Source organism: Pogoniulus pusillus, chromosome 6 (genome assembly GCF_015220805.1).
Source record: "Pogoniulus pusillus isolate bPogPus1 chromosome 6, bPogPus1.pri, whole genome shotgun sequence".
NCBI lineage: Eukaryota > Metazoa > Chordata > Aves > Piciformes > Lybiidae > Pogoniulus > Pogoniulus pusillus.
In genome coordinates, this window is record NC_087269.1 from 15,299,864 (window position 1) to 15,313,857 (window position 13,994).

A 13,994-nucleotide genomic window follows, 5' to 3' on the forward strand; every position below is an offset into this window, starting at 1 on the left:
GAAAGGGGAAAATAAGTTGGGGGAACAGAGCTGTGCCTGTGGCCCCAGAGGTAAACCAGTGCAGGAAAGGGTTTATTCAGTTGGCATTGAGCACAACCGGCAGAGGGCTGGGAACAAAGAGGGGGCAGCCAGCTGTGCCAGGCAGGCTAGTTACGCTGACAGCGTCCACCTGCACCCAGGGAGAAGCCTTGGTAGCAGTGGCAGTGGAAGGAACCGTGGCTGTTGTGGCAGATATGGTCACAGGGGCCAGGCTGTACCTGGCACTCATCTATGTCTGGAAAAAAAGGGGAGAAGATCAGACTTGTGCCAAGGGTACAGGATTTATCTGGCACAGGCAGGGCAGGGGATGGGAAAGGGCAAGGGAGCATTCTGAGACTGGGTGAAGCTGGGACACAAAGGCATCTCTAGTGTACAGCTGCTGAGTGACAGATGCCCCCCTCACTGTAACTCCTGCAGAGCCACAGTCTGTCCATCCTGACCCCTGTGTTTTGGGTTGGCCAGGATCAGGGATGCGAGTTAAACAGAGCACCCCAGGAAACAGGATTCCTGCTCCCAGGGCATCATGGCTGCACCTAACAGTGGTGGGTGGGCACTGCAGGCTACCAGCCTCACTGCTGCAGGTACTCACCCAGGCAAAGTGTGGCTGTGGGATCAAGGGGGCGGAAACCTTGGCGACAGTGGCAGGTGTGTGTCCCAGGGGTGTTGGTGCAGAGCTGGCTGCAGTTGTGCAAGCCCTGGGCACACTCATCAATGTCTGGTGGTGGAGAAGAGAGCAGCACGGGGTTACAACATGCAGGGGGAAGACAGCATGGCCCATTTGTTGTGGTGCTGCACATCTGGTCATGTTTCCAGGGCTGGGAGCAGGAATGAGCAGAGATAGAGACACCTAGGGCCACTGTGCATATTGCAGCTAGCTCCTGATCCCTGAGCAAGGAGAGCTGGGGGTTGCTAGGGATTCTTCCCATTCTCTATCCTCCTTCCCAGGCAGTCCCAGGGTGGGGTGAACACAGCCCTGACCTGCACAGCTCAGCAGGCTGGGCTAATAGACAGGATATAGTTTATTGGTGGAGGTTCTTCAGGAGAGGGTCTGGAAGACTGAGCAGGGTCTGACTCTAAACAGTAGGGTCAATACGTTAAAAAACAGACCAAGAGGGTCCTACTCCTGCAGGGTTGGGGTGACCCTCCTCTGCCAGGACTGGGGAGGGGGGTCCCCATCACTGAGGAGGGGACAGGCAAAGCACACACGTCGCAGGCCAAACCAGCAGGCACATGGTACAGTATCAAGGCGACGGAGCAAGCGACCGCCCAGGAGGTCCTGGTGTGGCAGGAGCAGGAGGAGCCGGTGAAGGGGTTCTGCCCTGGGGCTGTTTTCCCAGATACGGTGCAAGAGGCATCAGGGCTCCGAGCCCATCCCACTGCAGGCTGCCCCGGTGGGGCACAGCCAGCACTTCCAGGGCGGTTTAACATGGAGAGAGAGAGAGAGAGAGAGAGAGAGAGAAAGAAAAAGAGACAGGCATAGGCTGGTCGGTCCTTCTGCCAAGGCTGCTCTGGCATGTTATGGGCAGGGGTTAAAGTGCATAGAGGCAAAGCCAGAGTCCGAGAACTAGAGAGAGGAGGGCACTGTGAGGGGGCCTGGGCCAGCTTCCCGCAGAGGGGTATCCCCCAAAAAAGGCCACTTGAGCTGCACAGAGAAGGAGCAAGAGAGAGAAAGAGAGAGGAGGAGTCAGTGGTGGCTCAGAGTGCAGGGAGGGTGGACACAGCACAAACAGCTATGGCGCCAAGGTGGAGGTGGCTGGGCAACCAACTGGGAAATTATAGGGTGCAGCCAGGCCTTTGTCAGAGGTGCAGCAGAGTCCTAGGGTGGTGCTCTGGGGCTGCTGCCCACCATCTGGGCCAGCCTGTGCTGGAATGGGGCCAGCAGGTCCCTGTTATCACTCACCCACACAAGCTGTGCCATCCTCATTGGGTTCAAAGCCCCGGCTGCAGCGCTTGTTGCTGCGGCAGCGGTACCCGCCATAGGTGTTGATGCAAACAGGCTTGTCCCGGGGACAGACAAAGGGAAACTTGGTGCACTCATCTGTGTCTACAAGCAGAGGGGTTTCAGTGCGAGGCAGCTGTGCTGGGAGCTTGTGGCAGCTGGCCATGGCCCCCCTGATTCCCTCCAAATATGTTAGATGATGTCCCCAAAGACAGCCATAAACAAGCCATCCTTTTGCCCAGGATGCTCACACACAGCCATGGCCACTCTGGTGCATTGCTGCTGCTCCTCCATTCCTCTTAGACCTAATACAGTGCCTGCCCCATGCCAGCCATGCACCCTGCCCTTGGCATACCACTCTCTTCACTCGCCATGATACCACAGTCCTTCTCTAGACCTGTACTGCAGGCCTCATTCCCACTCCACATGCCAGGCTGGCAGCCATACCTTGCACTGAGCCCTGCGTGCATATCCTGTTGCCCCTGCCTGCCACCTCTCCATAGCAGGGTGTTGCCCTTGTGCCCTTTACAGGGCCATGCTGCAACATGCTGCTCATCCATGCCCCCAGCAGCCACTCACCTACACAGCGTCCATTCTCGTGCTGGGAGAATCCCTGCCCACACTGTTTTGGGGAGAAGCAGAGACCACAAGGATAGGGAGCAATCAGCCCTGGGCAGCCTCAGAGCCAGCAGAGCCCATCCCTCTGTTTCTGCTCCCAAAGCCTCTTGCCTGCACCCACACCTGGCCCTCACCTCCAGTTGGACAGGCACAAGTGGCTCCTCCGTGTCCAGAGGGTAGGAGACTTCCAGGACAGAATTAGTCTCACTGCTGGCCACAGCTCGTGCCACAACGCGGCCATCTGGCCAGGTCACCTCCAGGCTGCTGGCTTCATCACGCCCTGCAGGTGGGCAGCCTGTCAGAGGGAGGTTCTCCCAGGTGGACAGGGGCTGAAAGGAGGCCAGGGAGGGTGGTAGTGATGGAAGGACAAAGCCTTCCTTTGCTTCCTGAGCCAGGCCTCAGGTGCCTGATGCCAACAGCCCATGCTGTCAACCCAGAGATGTAGCCTAAGGGGTGCACATGGGGGCAATGGGATGCTGTCAGTGGGCAGGGATGCCCCAGCAGGCTTGTCTGCCAGCCATGCTGAAGCAGGGCAGGGAAAGCCCTGGTGCCTGGGCAAAGCAGCAGGCTGGGGGTGAGGAAGGAGGCAGCTGCCCCTTGCAGCAGGGCTGCAGTGGTTGGGCACTGTGCCCACAGCCTCCTTTGGAGCCCATCATGCCTAAAGTGACAGGTTTGGATGACTACTGTGCAGCAGGGCACTGTGGCAGCAGAGGTAGCCCCTGCTGGGGGGCAGGGAGGCCGGGGTACAGATAGCCCCTTGCTTCCCCCAGCTCACCCAGTCCAAAGTGTGCCACAGGCTCCATCTCGCAGAGGTACCCTGATCCGCCGTCTATGATGCGCAGGTGGGCCCCGCTGCGCCGCGTGAACAGCACCACTTTGGCCCCCCGCGCAAAGGCCCCAAAGCGGGTGCGGGGGATGACACGCAGCCAGTTGTTTCTGGTTCCCTGCAGAAGAGGAGGGAGCAGGGAGCCTAAGCAAGGACAGGTGAAAAGGACAGGGACATCATGAGGACTCCCTTCCTGAGTCACCTGAGTGCCCTTGAAGATGGAGATTGGCTGTGCCATGGACTCCCCATGGGACAGGATGAGGTCCAGCATCCCATCGCCATCAAAATCCGTCACTGCACCCCCTGCAAGGACATGATCATGCCTGGGGCCTGGGCCAACATCTTCCAGCACTGCACCCTCCTGCTGGTGTGGGCTCCCACAGGTGGCAGCAACACTTCAGGCAATGCAGGAGCAATAGAGATGTGGTGAGCCCAGTGCAAGAGTCAAGGTCTCTGTACAGATGGCACCCTACAAGCAGGTAGGTCAGCTTGCAGGGCAAGTCATGCCTGGGGGTTACGTGACCCGGAAGGTTGACTGGCTCCATCCCAAATGCAAGTCTGACTTTGAAGAGTGGGCAGCCAGAAAGGAGCCCAAGAGCAAAGCCCTGGGAAACAACTGGAGGTGGCACCACTAGCTGAGTATGGGTGGAGGTGAGGGGTCAGTCTTGGGTGATGTGATCTCCAGGATGCTGGTAGGGAGCAGGCAGGCGACTCAGCTAGCTGTGTAGTACCCCTAGGAGTAAAGGGTGCCCGGCAGTGCTGTGTAACAGCCCCAGCATGGCCCACTCACTTCCAGGGCTGGGGAGACCCACCCGTGCCCCGTCCCTCAGGCTCCAGCGCGTCCCCTGGATTCAGCTCTTCCATGATGGGGTCCGAGTGCTCCCTGCGGATAAGCCTGCCAAACACAAGACAGCGGATTAGTGCCAGCCCCTGCAGGCCCCAGGAAGTGCCTGTCCACTCCCACAGCAGCATGCAGAGAAGTGACAGTCCCGGTGGTTATGTAGGGCAGATGGGAGATGAGACTGGCTCCTGCCTGTTAGCACCTCATGTTCCCACTCTGTGCAGAAGTGACAGGGATGTCATGAGTCTGGCTCTTGTGGGCCTGAACAGCAGAGCAGCAACATCATCTCCAAACACTATTGCATCCGTCTGGGGTGGACTGTCTCCACCAACGGCTCCCAGTCATGCCACTGCTCTCCACCCACTGGTGGTAACAGCACTGGTAGACAACCAGCTCGCATCACCCCACATGTCAGGCAAGGAGGTGCTACACAGCAGTAATGAGGAATTGACCCTCACAGTTAACAGGAGCCACATACAAGCTTCCATGTGCCTGCTAATCAGCAGTGTCGGGGACCTTGGGGGCTGCTGCAGGCACGACTGCAGTAGGTGGTAATGACAACAGGAAGGGCTCAGTCACGGCACCTTTTATGAGCTGAGCCCAAGCAGTGACACTGCTGGAAAGGAGCCTTGTGAGCCTGGCTGTGCCATGAGGGCTGCTCAAAACCCAGACTGGGGTGCAGGCTACCCCAGCCATTTGGTACCTGCTGGGCTCCTACCGGAAGAGACGGTTGGCAGAGGAGCCACGGTAAGCAATGTTGTTGAAGAAAACCTCCAGCTCCTGGTCGTTGTCAAAGTCAGCTGCAATGACAGTGCGGACAGGGGACGGCATGGAGAACTTGGGGCTGGCGATGTCCTGTGCAAGGGATGCGCATGAGGTGACAAAAGGCACAGGGAGCGAGACACTGAGTCCTGCTTTGGTGCTTTGGGTTAGGAATTGGAGCTCTAAGCCAAATCAGGGTGAAGCTGCCCTCCCCAGCAGTCAAGGCAGGTCAGTGGCAAAGCCGCCAGCTGGGGGGCCCCAGTCGCAGCCCTCACCCGGAATCGGATGCGCCCACGGGCCCCACTCTGCAGGTAGAGGCGGTGCGGCCCATTCCAGTTGCCGTAGACGATGTCCACCCGGCCATCGCGGTTAAAGTCAGCCAGTGCCACACCACGTCCATGCTGGTATGGGTCATCCAGTCCTGGGGAGCCACAAGGGGACGGGGGGGGAGACAGGACCTCCTCCCTGCCTCCAGGGATGTGTCCCATGGTCCCCAGATGGGTCCTCCCCATGCAGAACTGCATCCCTGCACTGACGGATTTCCTGGTGCACCTCAGTCAGCCCCAGTGGTCACCTGGGCTTGGGGTTACCAGGGCAGTCCCTCCATCCTTTACTTACCCAGCTCACGCAGGCAAGGGCAGGCAGAGTCCCTTGCTTTGAGTTCCCTGATGTCTGTGTGCTGCCACCAGCTCCCCCTACTCACCCACGGTAGCTGCCACGTCCCGGTATGTCCCATCCCCCGAGTTGTGGAAGAGGAAATTTGGGCTGTTCTCGTTACCACAGAATATGTCAGAGGCGCTATCGCTCAGGATGGGGCCCACGGCCACTCCACGGCCCCCTGGGAACAGTAGCCAGGAGTGAAGGAACAGCTGGTGCCCTGCCCCAAGGAAGTCATGCCCTCTATGTCTCCTCAGGGCTGCCCACCCAGTGCTTCTGGGACCCACGGCGACCCCTCCTCGCCCACCTCTCCTGCCTTCAATCTCTCTCATCAGGAACTAATTGGTCCTGGCAGCCGCTTGAGTCACTCCCAACCCCAATCACTGCCATCGCCATGGTGATAACACTCCTAATTAGTGACAATTTCCCGCTGGGGAGGCAGGACACGGCAGTGGTCCCCGCGGTGGTGGGGGCGCACAAGGCACAGGCTGGCATGCTCCTTGCTGCCTTGCTCGTGTGGCCACACCCCTGTGCCCCACTGCCTGCCCTAGATATGCTGCGGGCTCTGGAGAGATCTGCCGAGATGATAGCGGGCACAGCGAGCCTGCCGGGTGGGCTTCTCCCCGGCCCCGGTCCCTTCCAGGGGCCATGGGGCTGCCACTAGATGGGGCAGTCAGGCAGCAGAACGAGTGGCACGGCTCACTGCCCTGCCCGCGACGAGGTCCCGCGCTAGCCATGCCCAGCAGTGCCCGGTCCCCTCCGGCCCACGGCAGCGGAGTACCTGTGTACTTGCTGACACCAGCCTGGACAGCCACGTCCACCAGCGCCACAATGCCGCGGGCAGGGTCACTGGCAGCCACATCCATTTCAATCAGGGCATGGGGGCCCACGTTTCCACTGGCGTAGTTGGCAATGTAGATGGAGTATCTGCCGGAGCCCTGTGGCCAACGCCATCTTCTTAGCACCCACCTACCCAAAATCCATCTCCACAAAGATCACTGCCATGGCGCTGAATGCTCTCATGAGACCAGGCACCACTACCACGTGCTGATCAAGAGCTCTGCAAAGCCCATGGTGAAAAGCACCCCAGGGTCATGGTGCCAGCATAGGCACCCTGTTCCCCTCTCGGTATCCCTGGTGTGCTAGGTCCTACTCCACCCCACCACTCTCCTTGTCCCATGCAGCAGCTGGGCCCTGATTTAGTGATAATCTTTGGGAAGCAAACCACTGAAGGAGGAGGAAGAAGAAAGAGCAGGTGACAGGAACATAAATCACCTTGACAGGCATGTTTATCAGCTGGCAGCAAACATGTGGACAGGAGCCCACAGTCCCTATGGCTGGAGCTGCTTCCAGCCCTGACAGGCAACTGAGAGGCAACTCTGTCCCCAGCAGGGGGTGGAACGGGGCTGGTACCCAGACAAGAGGAGAAGTCCCATGGGAGTCAATAGGGGAGGGCTGAAGAGGCACGGGGGTGGAAAGGAAACAGAGATGCTGTGTGCTCTGCCTGCTCACCATCCGGTCCACACAGGCGACAGAGCGCCCGGCGAAGCGGCTAGCCACGTCCCGGTTCACCTCGTCGCTCAGGAGGTCCTCCCAGCGCCCATTACGAAACTTGAAGAGCTTGTCTGTGTAGGTGGCCATGCCTGTGGCAGGGGGTATATTTCAGGGGGCAGCGGCATCCCACCTCCACCCAAGGCCAGTGCCCTGCAGCAAGGGAAGGCTGTGGAAGTGGCACTCTCTTTCCTGGAGCATCCCAAATCTCTGCTGTTGGCCCAAGCTGCCACTGCAAGAGCCCCCATGACCCTTAAGAGCCATGAGGAGACATGCAGAAGAATCAACTCATTAAGGTAAAATGTGTCCTAGAGGGGCACAGTCCTGTAGATCACCCCCAGGAAGGTAAAAATAATAATCAGTTCAGTGCCAGGCATAGGCAGTGAGCTGCACTACCCGTGACAGTGCTGATGGCAGCGCCTGATTTAGGGACAGGTGTGCCAGTGGCCACCAGCAGTTTGGGTAATTAGGAGCATCAGGAAGACAGATCTGCTGCCTGGAGGTCAGGGCTGTGGAACAGGGACACGGGGTAGAGCTGAGCCAGAACACTGATACAGGGAGCTCCAGGGATGCTCAGTGCTGGGCTGGGGCACTCAGGTCTCCTCCCTGCAACAGACAGGGCAGGATTAGATATGGCTTTGTGTAGCAGGCACGGGGAGCCACGGCACAGAGGGGCACAGCTGGGATTTGCACCACAGGGCTCCTGTAGTGGGGCAGCCGTGGGGGGCTGGAGAAGCTGCTGTCCCACTCAGGGTGCTGCTGGGAGGGCAGTGGGCAGCTGGAAATGCTGACTCGGCGGCTGGCTGGGCTCAGCGTCCCACCCGCTCTGCTATCAATCAATGGAGCCACTCAACTGAGAAATTAACTCCAGCCCGCACACATCCCTCACACGCCAAAGGTCACGGGCGGCTGTGCTGGGAGCTCCCCCCACAGCCAAGGCGCCCGGGCACGGCCGCCAGCAGGGCTCACCGGAGAAGGCGTTGTTGGTGTTGAGGAAGTAGATCTCCTCGCGGCCATCCCCGTCAATGTCGCAGGCTGTCACGCCAATGGCATTCCCTTGCCGGTCCCGCAGCGCATAGTACGGAGAGTTTGGCTCGTCCTCTGCCACGTTCACCAGCCGCCCCCGCGCCTTGTCATACCTGAGCACCAGGTTGGGGCCATTGTACCTGTGGGTAGGAGCAGGAATGATGGCTTCCTGAGGCTTGGGGACAGGATGGAAGCCCTCAGCCTATCTCCAGAGGAATGCTGAATGTTCTTCCCCACCATGGGTATGGCATGGGGCCTGCATGGCCCACGGAAGCCAAGGACCCTGGTCTGCCCTCGGCACACAAACATGGGGTTGGCTCCCAGCTGCCAAGGGGGAATGCTCAGTCTGGACCAGCACATCAGGCATCTTATGTCTACCTGGTCTGGGTACATCAGGGCAATGCCAGGGCAGGGGCCCAGCAGGGCAGGTACAGGTCTCTGCTTGCAGCCCTCTTCCAGAGCAGGGAAACCAGCATGCAAGACAAATCCTCTTGGCATGCTGCACCCCACAGGCTCCCTGCCTGCTCCTGTCCCAGGCGCCAGTAAACAAGTTATACAACAGCCACTGGGGCCACTTACAAAACCATGACTGGTTGCTTGGCTTAGCACAGCTGGGAGTGGTGTCCTGGGCTGCTCTGGGGGTCCCTGTTGCTGCAAATGATTTTCTGCCCCAAATGGGCAGGTAGTGGGGCTGGACTCTGCTGTCCACCATGGTGTCCTGACTCTCACAGCTCTGCCCCTTTCCTGCATGGGCTCTGTGGAGGTAAGAGGTCTCCTCCAAGTGAGCACAGCTGTGTGTGGAAACTTCCTTTGGGAGTGAGCACAGTGATATGTACACAGACATGCTGACCCCAGCCATGCCAGTACACATATGCAGAGCCCACACCACAGTCCCCACTGTCGCTGGCTGGCCTTGGGCTTGCCAGCAGCAGCTGCTCTGTGTCCAGCTCTGCTCAGGTGCTGCAACACAGCACACGGCTCTGCCTCTCCAGCTCCTGCCAGCCCTTCCAAGCCATCACTCCAATAAAGGGCTATAAAAAACCTCCAGCCAATTAACCAAATCTCTGGAGAGCGCTGAGTCCTGTCAGCAGAGTTGAGCTGGCTTGGGGACATGCTGGCTCTGCACTGCAGGGTGGACCCTGGCTGCTGGACAATGCCATTGCCCTGTAGAGGCAGGATCTGTCCCTGGGGCTGGGATGGGGTGTCTGCATGGCCCCATGCTGGCACCCAGCTGGCATCAACACCCTATGCAGGTGCACAGACATGAGTGGGTGCATGCAGACTCTTTGTGCATAACCTCCTAGAAGGCCACATGTCCAGGAAAGAGCAAGGAACACCTGGCCCTGCAGGGTCACTAGGTCCTGCTGTCACCGAAACACTGGGTGCACCACTTACCCTGCCACCACTATCTCAAAGTCACCATCAGCATCCAGGTCAGTGACGGCCACACCATAGTTGAGCTGTGTGGGGTTGCTGTCGTAGTCAGGTGGGAGGAGGAGGTGGGTGACAGCTGTGAACATGGGCTCGCTGCGCTGGAAGCCCTCGCTGAGCCAGGCCAGAGACAACAGGCACACCACCAGCATCCTAGGCACCTGGGAGAGACCTGCACCCTGTCAGCTTCAGGAAAAGACCTTGCCCTGCAGTCCTGGAGCATCCCCCTCAGGCTTGCACAACAGACACTCTTTTTCCACCCCTTATCACCCACCCCAGCCTGTGCCACCCCACCAGCTCCTCAACCTGGGACTTTCTTGAGACAGGATTTTACCCCAGTGAGTTGGTAGCCAGGATTGAATAGGAGTGGGAGGACCTTGGGAGCTTGTCCCATGGGAGGGACAAAGGCAGCAGGAGGGCTGTGGAGTGCTGATGATGCTCAACCTCAGCTCATCCTCTCCCAAGAGGCCACTGGCACCCAAGAGTCTAGCAAGTCACAGTGTCAATCACTGTTCCCTTGACAAGGATAGAGAAAGCAAGCCATTGCTAGGCTGGGGAACTTGTCCAGTTTGCCTTCTGGAGCTGGGAAAGGACACAGGGAAAACATGGGATACTCTGCCAGGTGACTCCTGTGTGCCTCAATTTCCTCACCCTGTTGGCACTGTTTTTCCCAGGATCTCTGCAGAACACACTCCTTCCAGGCTGGCTGAGGAACGTTTTTGCACAAGGATGCATCTTTGGAAAGGAGATTCTGGGAGGAATGGGAGACTGGGAGGAGAGGCTCAATTAACCTGGACTGCGGAGGACAGTGTCTGCCAGGACTGCTGGCAAGACTGCGGAGATTTTGGAGCTGGCTCTGACCTGGCTGTAGCACAGGTGACAAGCAAGGTAGCACTCAGGATGCTTAGCCCTCACCCCAGGCCAGACAATACCCTACAGAGAGGAAAAGCCCAGTAGCAAGCTAGGCATCCCCCAGTCTGTGGGCATAAACCCACATGCCAGTGCTTCAGCTGGGAGCAAAACTAGCCTGTCCCACTCTTGCAGACTGAAAGGATAGCTGGAGCACTCCATCGCCAAAGTGGAGGACACTGGCTCCATGTAGCTGTGCCACCTGCCCGGGCAGGGTTGCCTCTCCAGCCAGGAACAAGCCCTCCCAGTACTGGTAGGGGGAGAGAGGTGAATGACCCTGCTGCCAGATGATCTCCATGCTGTGGACCCTGCCAGCAAGCAAAGGAAGCTATTGGCAGCTGCATGGTATCATATATGCCTGACTTGGAGAGAGGAAGGTGCCTCAGGCTTAGATCCTGTCCCCCCAGATTGTAGGGAACAGTCTGCTGCTGTCTTTCCTAGGGATGGGAATGGTCTCTAGGGTCTTTCAGCAAGGAGGATTCCTTTGTCACAACCAAATCACTTCCAGGCTCACTTGACCAGAAAGAAAAGGGCTGTTCTCCAGCTGCAGAGGAAACCCTGGACCCCACTGCCCAGCATACCCATAGCCCTGTATCTCACTGCACCAATCCCACTCCTCTTCCCTCTCTGCTCCTATCCATTCCCTTGGCCCAGCTGCAAGGATGAATGTGTGTCCAACTTTACTCACACAGACCTAGGTGCAGCACCATGCTCCCCACCACCCAGCCAGACTTGGGGAGCTGTACCCATCACCCGGCTGCATGGGTCTCCAGTAGCAGAAGATGCAGATGACCCATGCAAGGTATGTACAATGGGGACAGTTTCATAGGGTTGAGCTTGGGTGTCACTCTGCAGTGCTAGGCAGTAAGGGAGGGGAAGCCTTCACTGGGTTCGAAGCAAGACTAGACATAGGGAGATGCGTGCAGGACTACCACATTAGCAACCTGCCTGTGCAGAGCAGTGCCTCCTCGCCCCCAGCCACAGCCAAGCAATAGGTTGCTCTCCTCAGGCCACAGCCAGGGCTCTTCCTGCTCTACATTCCTCTCCTGTTTCCACTGCCCACAGCTTGCCTTGTTTCCCAGGTGCCCCCCCTCATCCAGCTGCAGTAGGAATCCCTCCAGGCTGGATGGAGCCTTTCCAGGAGGAAACAATGGTCCTGATTTGAGACTAAAGGCTTTTCCCAGCAGATCCGGTGTTTGGTGTCATGGGAAGAGATGCACGGCCCAGAGCCAGACCATTTTTGGAAGGGGGAGAAAGGCTCAGGCTCTGCATGGCAGACAGGAAGGACCTTATAGTTCCCAACATACTGCTAATACACAGCCCCAGCATGAAGCTCCGCCTGTGGTTTAAGGCCACAGGATCTTGCTTGCATGTAGGGTAGAGCTCAGCCTGCTGTGTCCCAGAAGAGCCAAGTACCAGCTCGTGTTGTGGCATCGGGTGGCAAGGTCACCACAGGAGTTGTAATCATTCCAGGGTGCCTGTTCAGCAAGGCTAAGCCTGGTGTCCCAAACCCAAGGTGTCAGGCAGGGCAGAGGCGGCAGAGGCAGCAGAAGGATGGGAGCAAGGCAAGCCCATGGCACCCACACAGAACACAATCAGGCAGCACAAGGACAGGGTGCTGGCCCCATGGCAGAGATGCAGCATGTTGGACTCATCTGTCCCCACACATGGCTGTGGCTGGCAGCACCCTGCAGGGAAAGTGGGATGGGGAAGTGAGCTGTGTGACAGGCACAGGACTATGCCCCAGACTCCTCACCAAAGGTGGTGAGCTGCTGTCTTCAGGACTCACATGTTCCTACATCCACATCCCCAACCCTTGCCCTGTATCAAAGAGAAGGTGGGAGCTCTCTCTCTGTGCAGCTACCCCATCCCATGTGCCACTGTGACTTTGCTGTACGCCACGCACCCCAGTGATGTCACGCGCCACCACTGCAGCGACATCCCATCCCAGGCCGCAGTCACCTCCAGGTCCGCCATGACATTGCCTTGCACTACACAGAAAGGGCCTCATCACACCCCAAAGGCACCTCACAGCAGTGACAACGTGGTGACATCACAGCACCCCATGACATCATGATGCATGTTTGTTGGTAACTTCATATTCCTGTTTCTACCATAGCCAGCCGTGGCTATACCCATCAGGGCAGAGGATAAGTAGAAGACATCTTGCAGACCCTCTCCTGCATCCACTGAACTCCCCAGGAATGCCAGCAGTGTCCCCTTCACACCACCTCAGTCTGAATCAGCCCAACCCCTGCAGTGCCTCTACTCCAACCTGAGTGCCCCAGTCCTACTGTCCCAGCTGCCTGCTGCTGTGGGCTCAGTGCTGCTTCCTCCCATGCTCCTCTTGCAGCCCCTGGCCTGTACATGCATCGCATCAGGGTTCCTTCTGGTGGGCCCAAAGCCCCCAGCTGCTGCTTAGCCTGTCCCTGTCCCTTCCCGTGCAAGGTTCCTCAGTGCCGGACCTGGCAAGCTGGGGCTCAGCCAGCAGCAGCTAATGCAGTGTGGAGATGAGCAGTCACCTTAGCCTCTGAGCTCAGCCCAAAGACACAGCAAGTCTTTCCTAGGCTCAGACCCACCAACACACAATCAGCCCCCTTCCCACGCATGCAGATGCACGGCTGGACCCCTCTCTCTGCAGTCTCCAACCCCTCCACGGGATCAGCCAAGAGCAAGCACAAGCACCCCAAAAAAAGGAGCTGTTCTTCGGTTCTCATCGCTCTGATGCTCCTGCCAGAGCTTTCTCAGTCTCAGTCCACACAGCACCATCACCACTTCACCCTCATGAGCGCGGTGCCCCCCTGCCCAACATGCATCCATCCCACCCTTCACCCACCCGAGGCGGGAGCTTTGCCACCCCACAACCACCTGTACGCAGCAGGGGCAGGCCTGCGGTGCCGCTCTGCCACCAACTTCTCTCCGGGCTGGTGCCCGTGCCAGAGTTACAAGGCACACCCCCGAACCCTCCCCGTCCCGGGAAACTTGAAGGAGCGGCAAATCGCCCCGCTACTCACGGGCCAGGGGGGCTGCCCGGCACCCCCGCGGCGGCGGGAGCGCATCCCGCACCGCCGCCTCGCCTCGCCGCACCGCTCCCCTGCGCCTCCGCCGCTGCCCGCCTGCCGATGGGGCCGGCCCGGCCGAGCGGCTCCTTATGTAGAGCCGGGCGGCGGCGGCAGCGCCAATGAGCGCGGTGGGGGACGCCGCTGCCAATGGCGAGCGCGGGGGTGGAGCTGCGCCGCGCTGATTTACTGTCCCCATCGGGGACGCTGCGGGGGGATTTGTGGGGAACATTACCCTGGGGGGCATCACCTTGGGCACCGAGCCCGCAGGGAGCGGTAGGCGGCAGCAGGAGGGGTGGAGGTCCGAGATGAGCCAGCCGTCGGTTCCCAGGCAGG

At 59.0% G+C, this 13,994-nt stretch overlaps 1 protein-coding gene across 4 annotated transcripts; it reads right to left on the bottom strand.

Annotated features, from left to right (window-relative positions):
- Positions 1 to 51: 51 nt before the first annotated feature.
- On the bottom strand, positions 52 to 13,711 carry CRTAC1 (cartilage acidic protein 1). 4 transcript variants are annotated; one of them, XM_064144602.1, is made up of 16 exons: positions 13,614 to 13,711; positions 9,655 to 9,851; positions 8,203 to 8,399; positions 7,195 to 7,325; positions 6,464 to 6,620; positions 5,729 to 5,863; positions 5,301 to 5,446; positions 4,982 to 5,118; positions 4,235 to 4,317; positions 3,625 to 3,725; positions 3,372 to 3,540; positions 2,731 to 2,876; positions 2,558 to 2,600; positions 1,940 to 2,083; positions 629 to 754; positions 52 to 274 (listed from the first exon to the last, which is right to left on the bottom strand). In XM_064144602.1, the coding sequence occupies exons 1-16, from the start codon at positions 13,656 to 13,658 to the stop codon at positions 147 to 149; spliced, it is 2,085 nt and encodes a 694-aa protein (XP_064000672.1). In that variant the 5' UTR covers positions 13,659 to 13,711; the 3' UTR covers positions 52 to 146. The 4 variants fall into 4 exon arrangements, with proteins under 4 accessions (XP_064000672.1, XP_064000673.1, XP_064000674.1 ...); XM_064144603.1 differs by lacking the exon at positions 3,625 to 3,725 and having other exon boundaries at positions 3,372 to 3,566; XM_064144604.1 differs by lacking the exons at positions 52 to 274; positions 629 to 754 and adding an exon at positions 1,041 to 1,447.
- Positions 13,712 to 13,994: the final 283 nt, after the last annotated feature.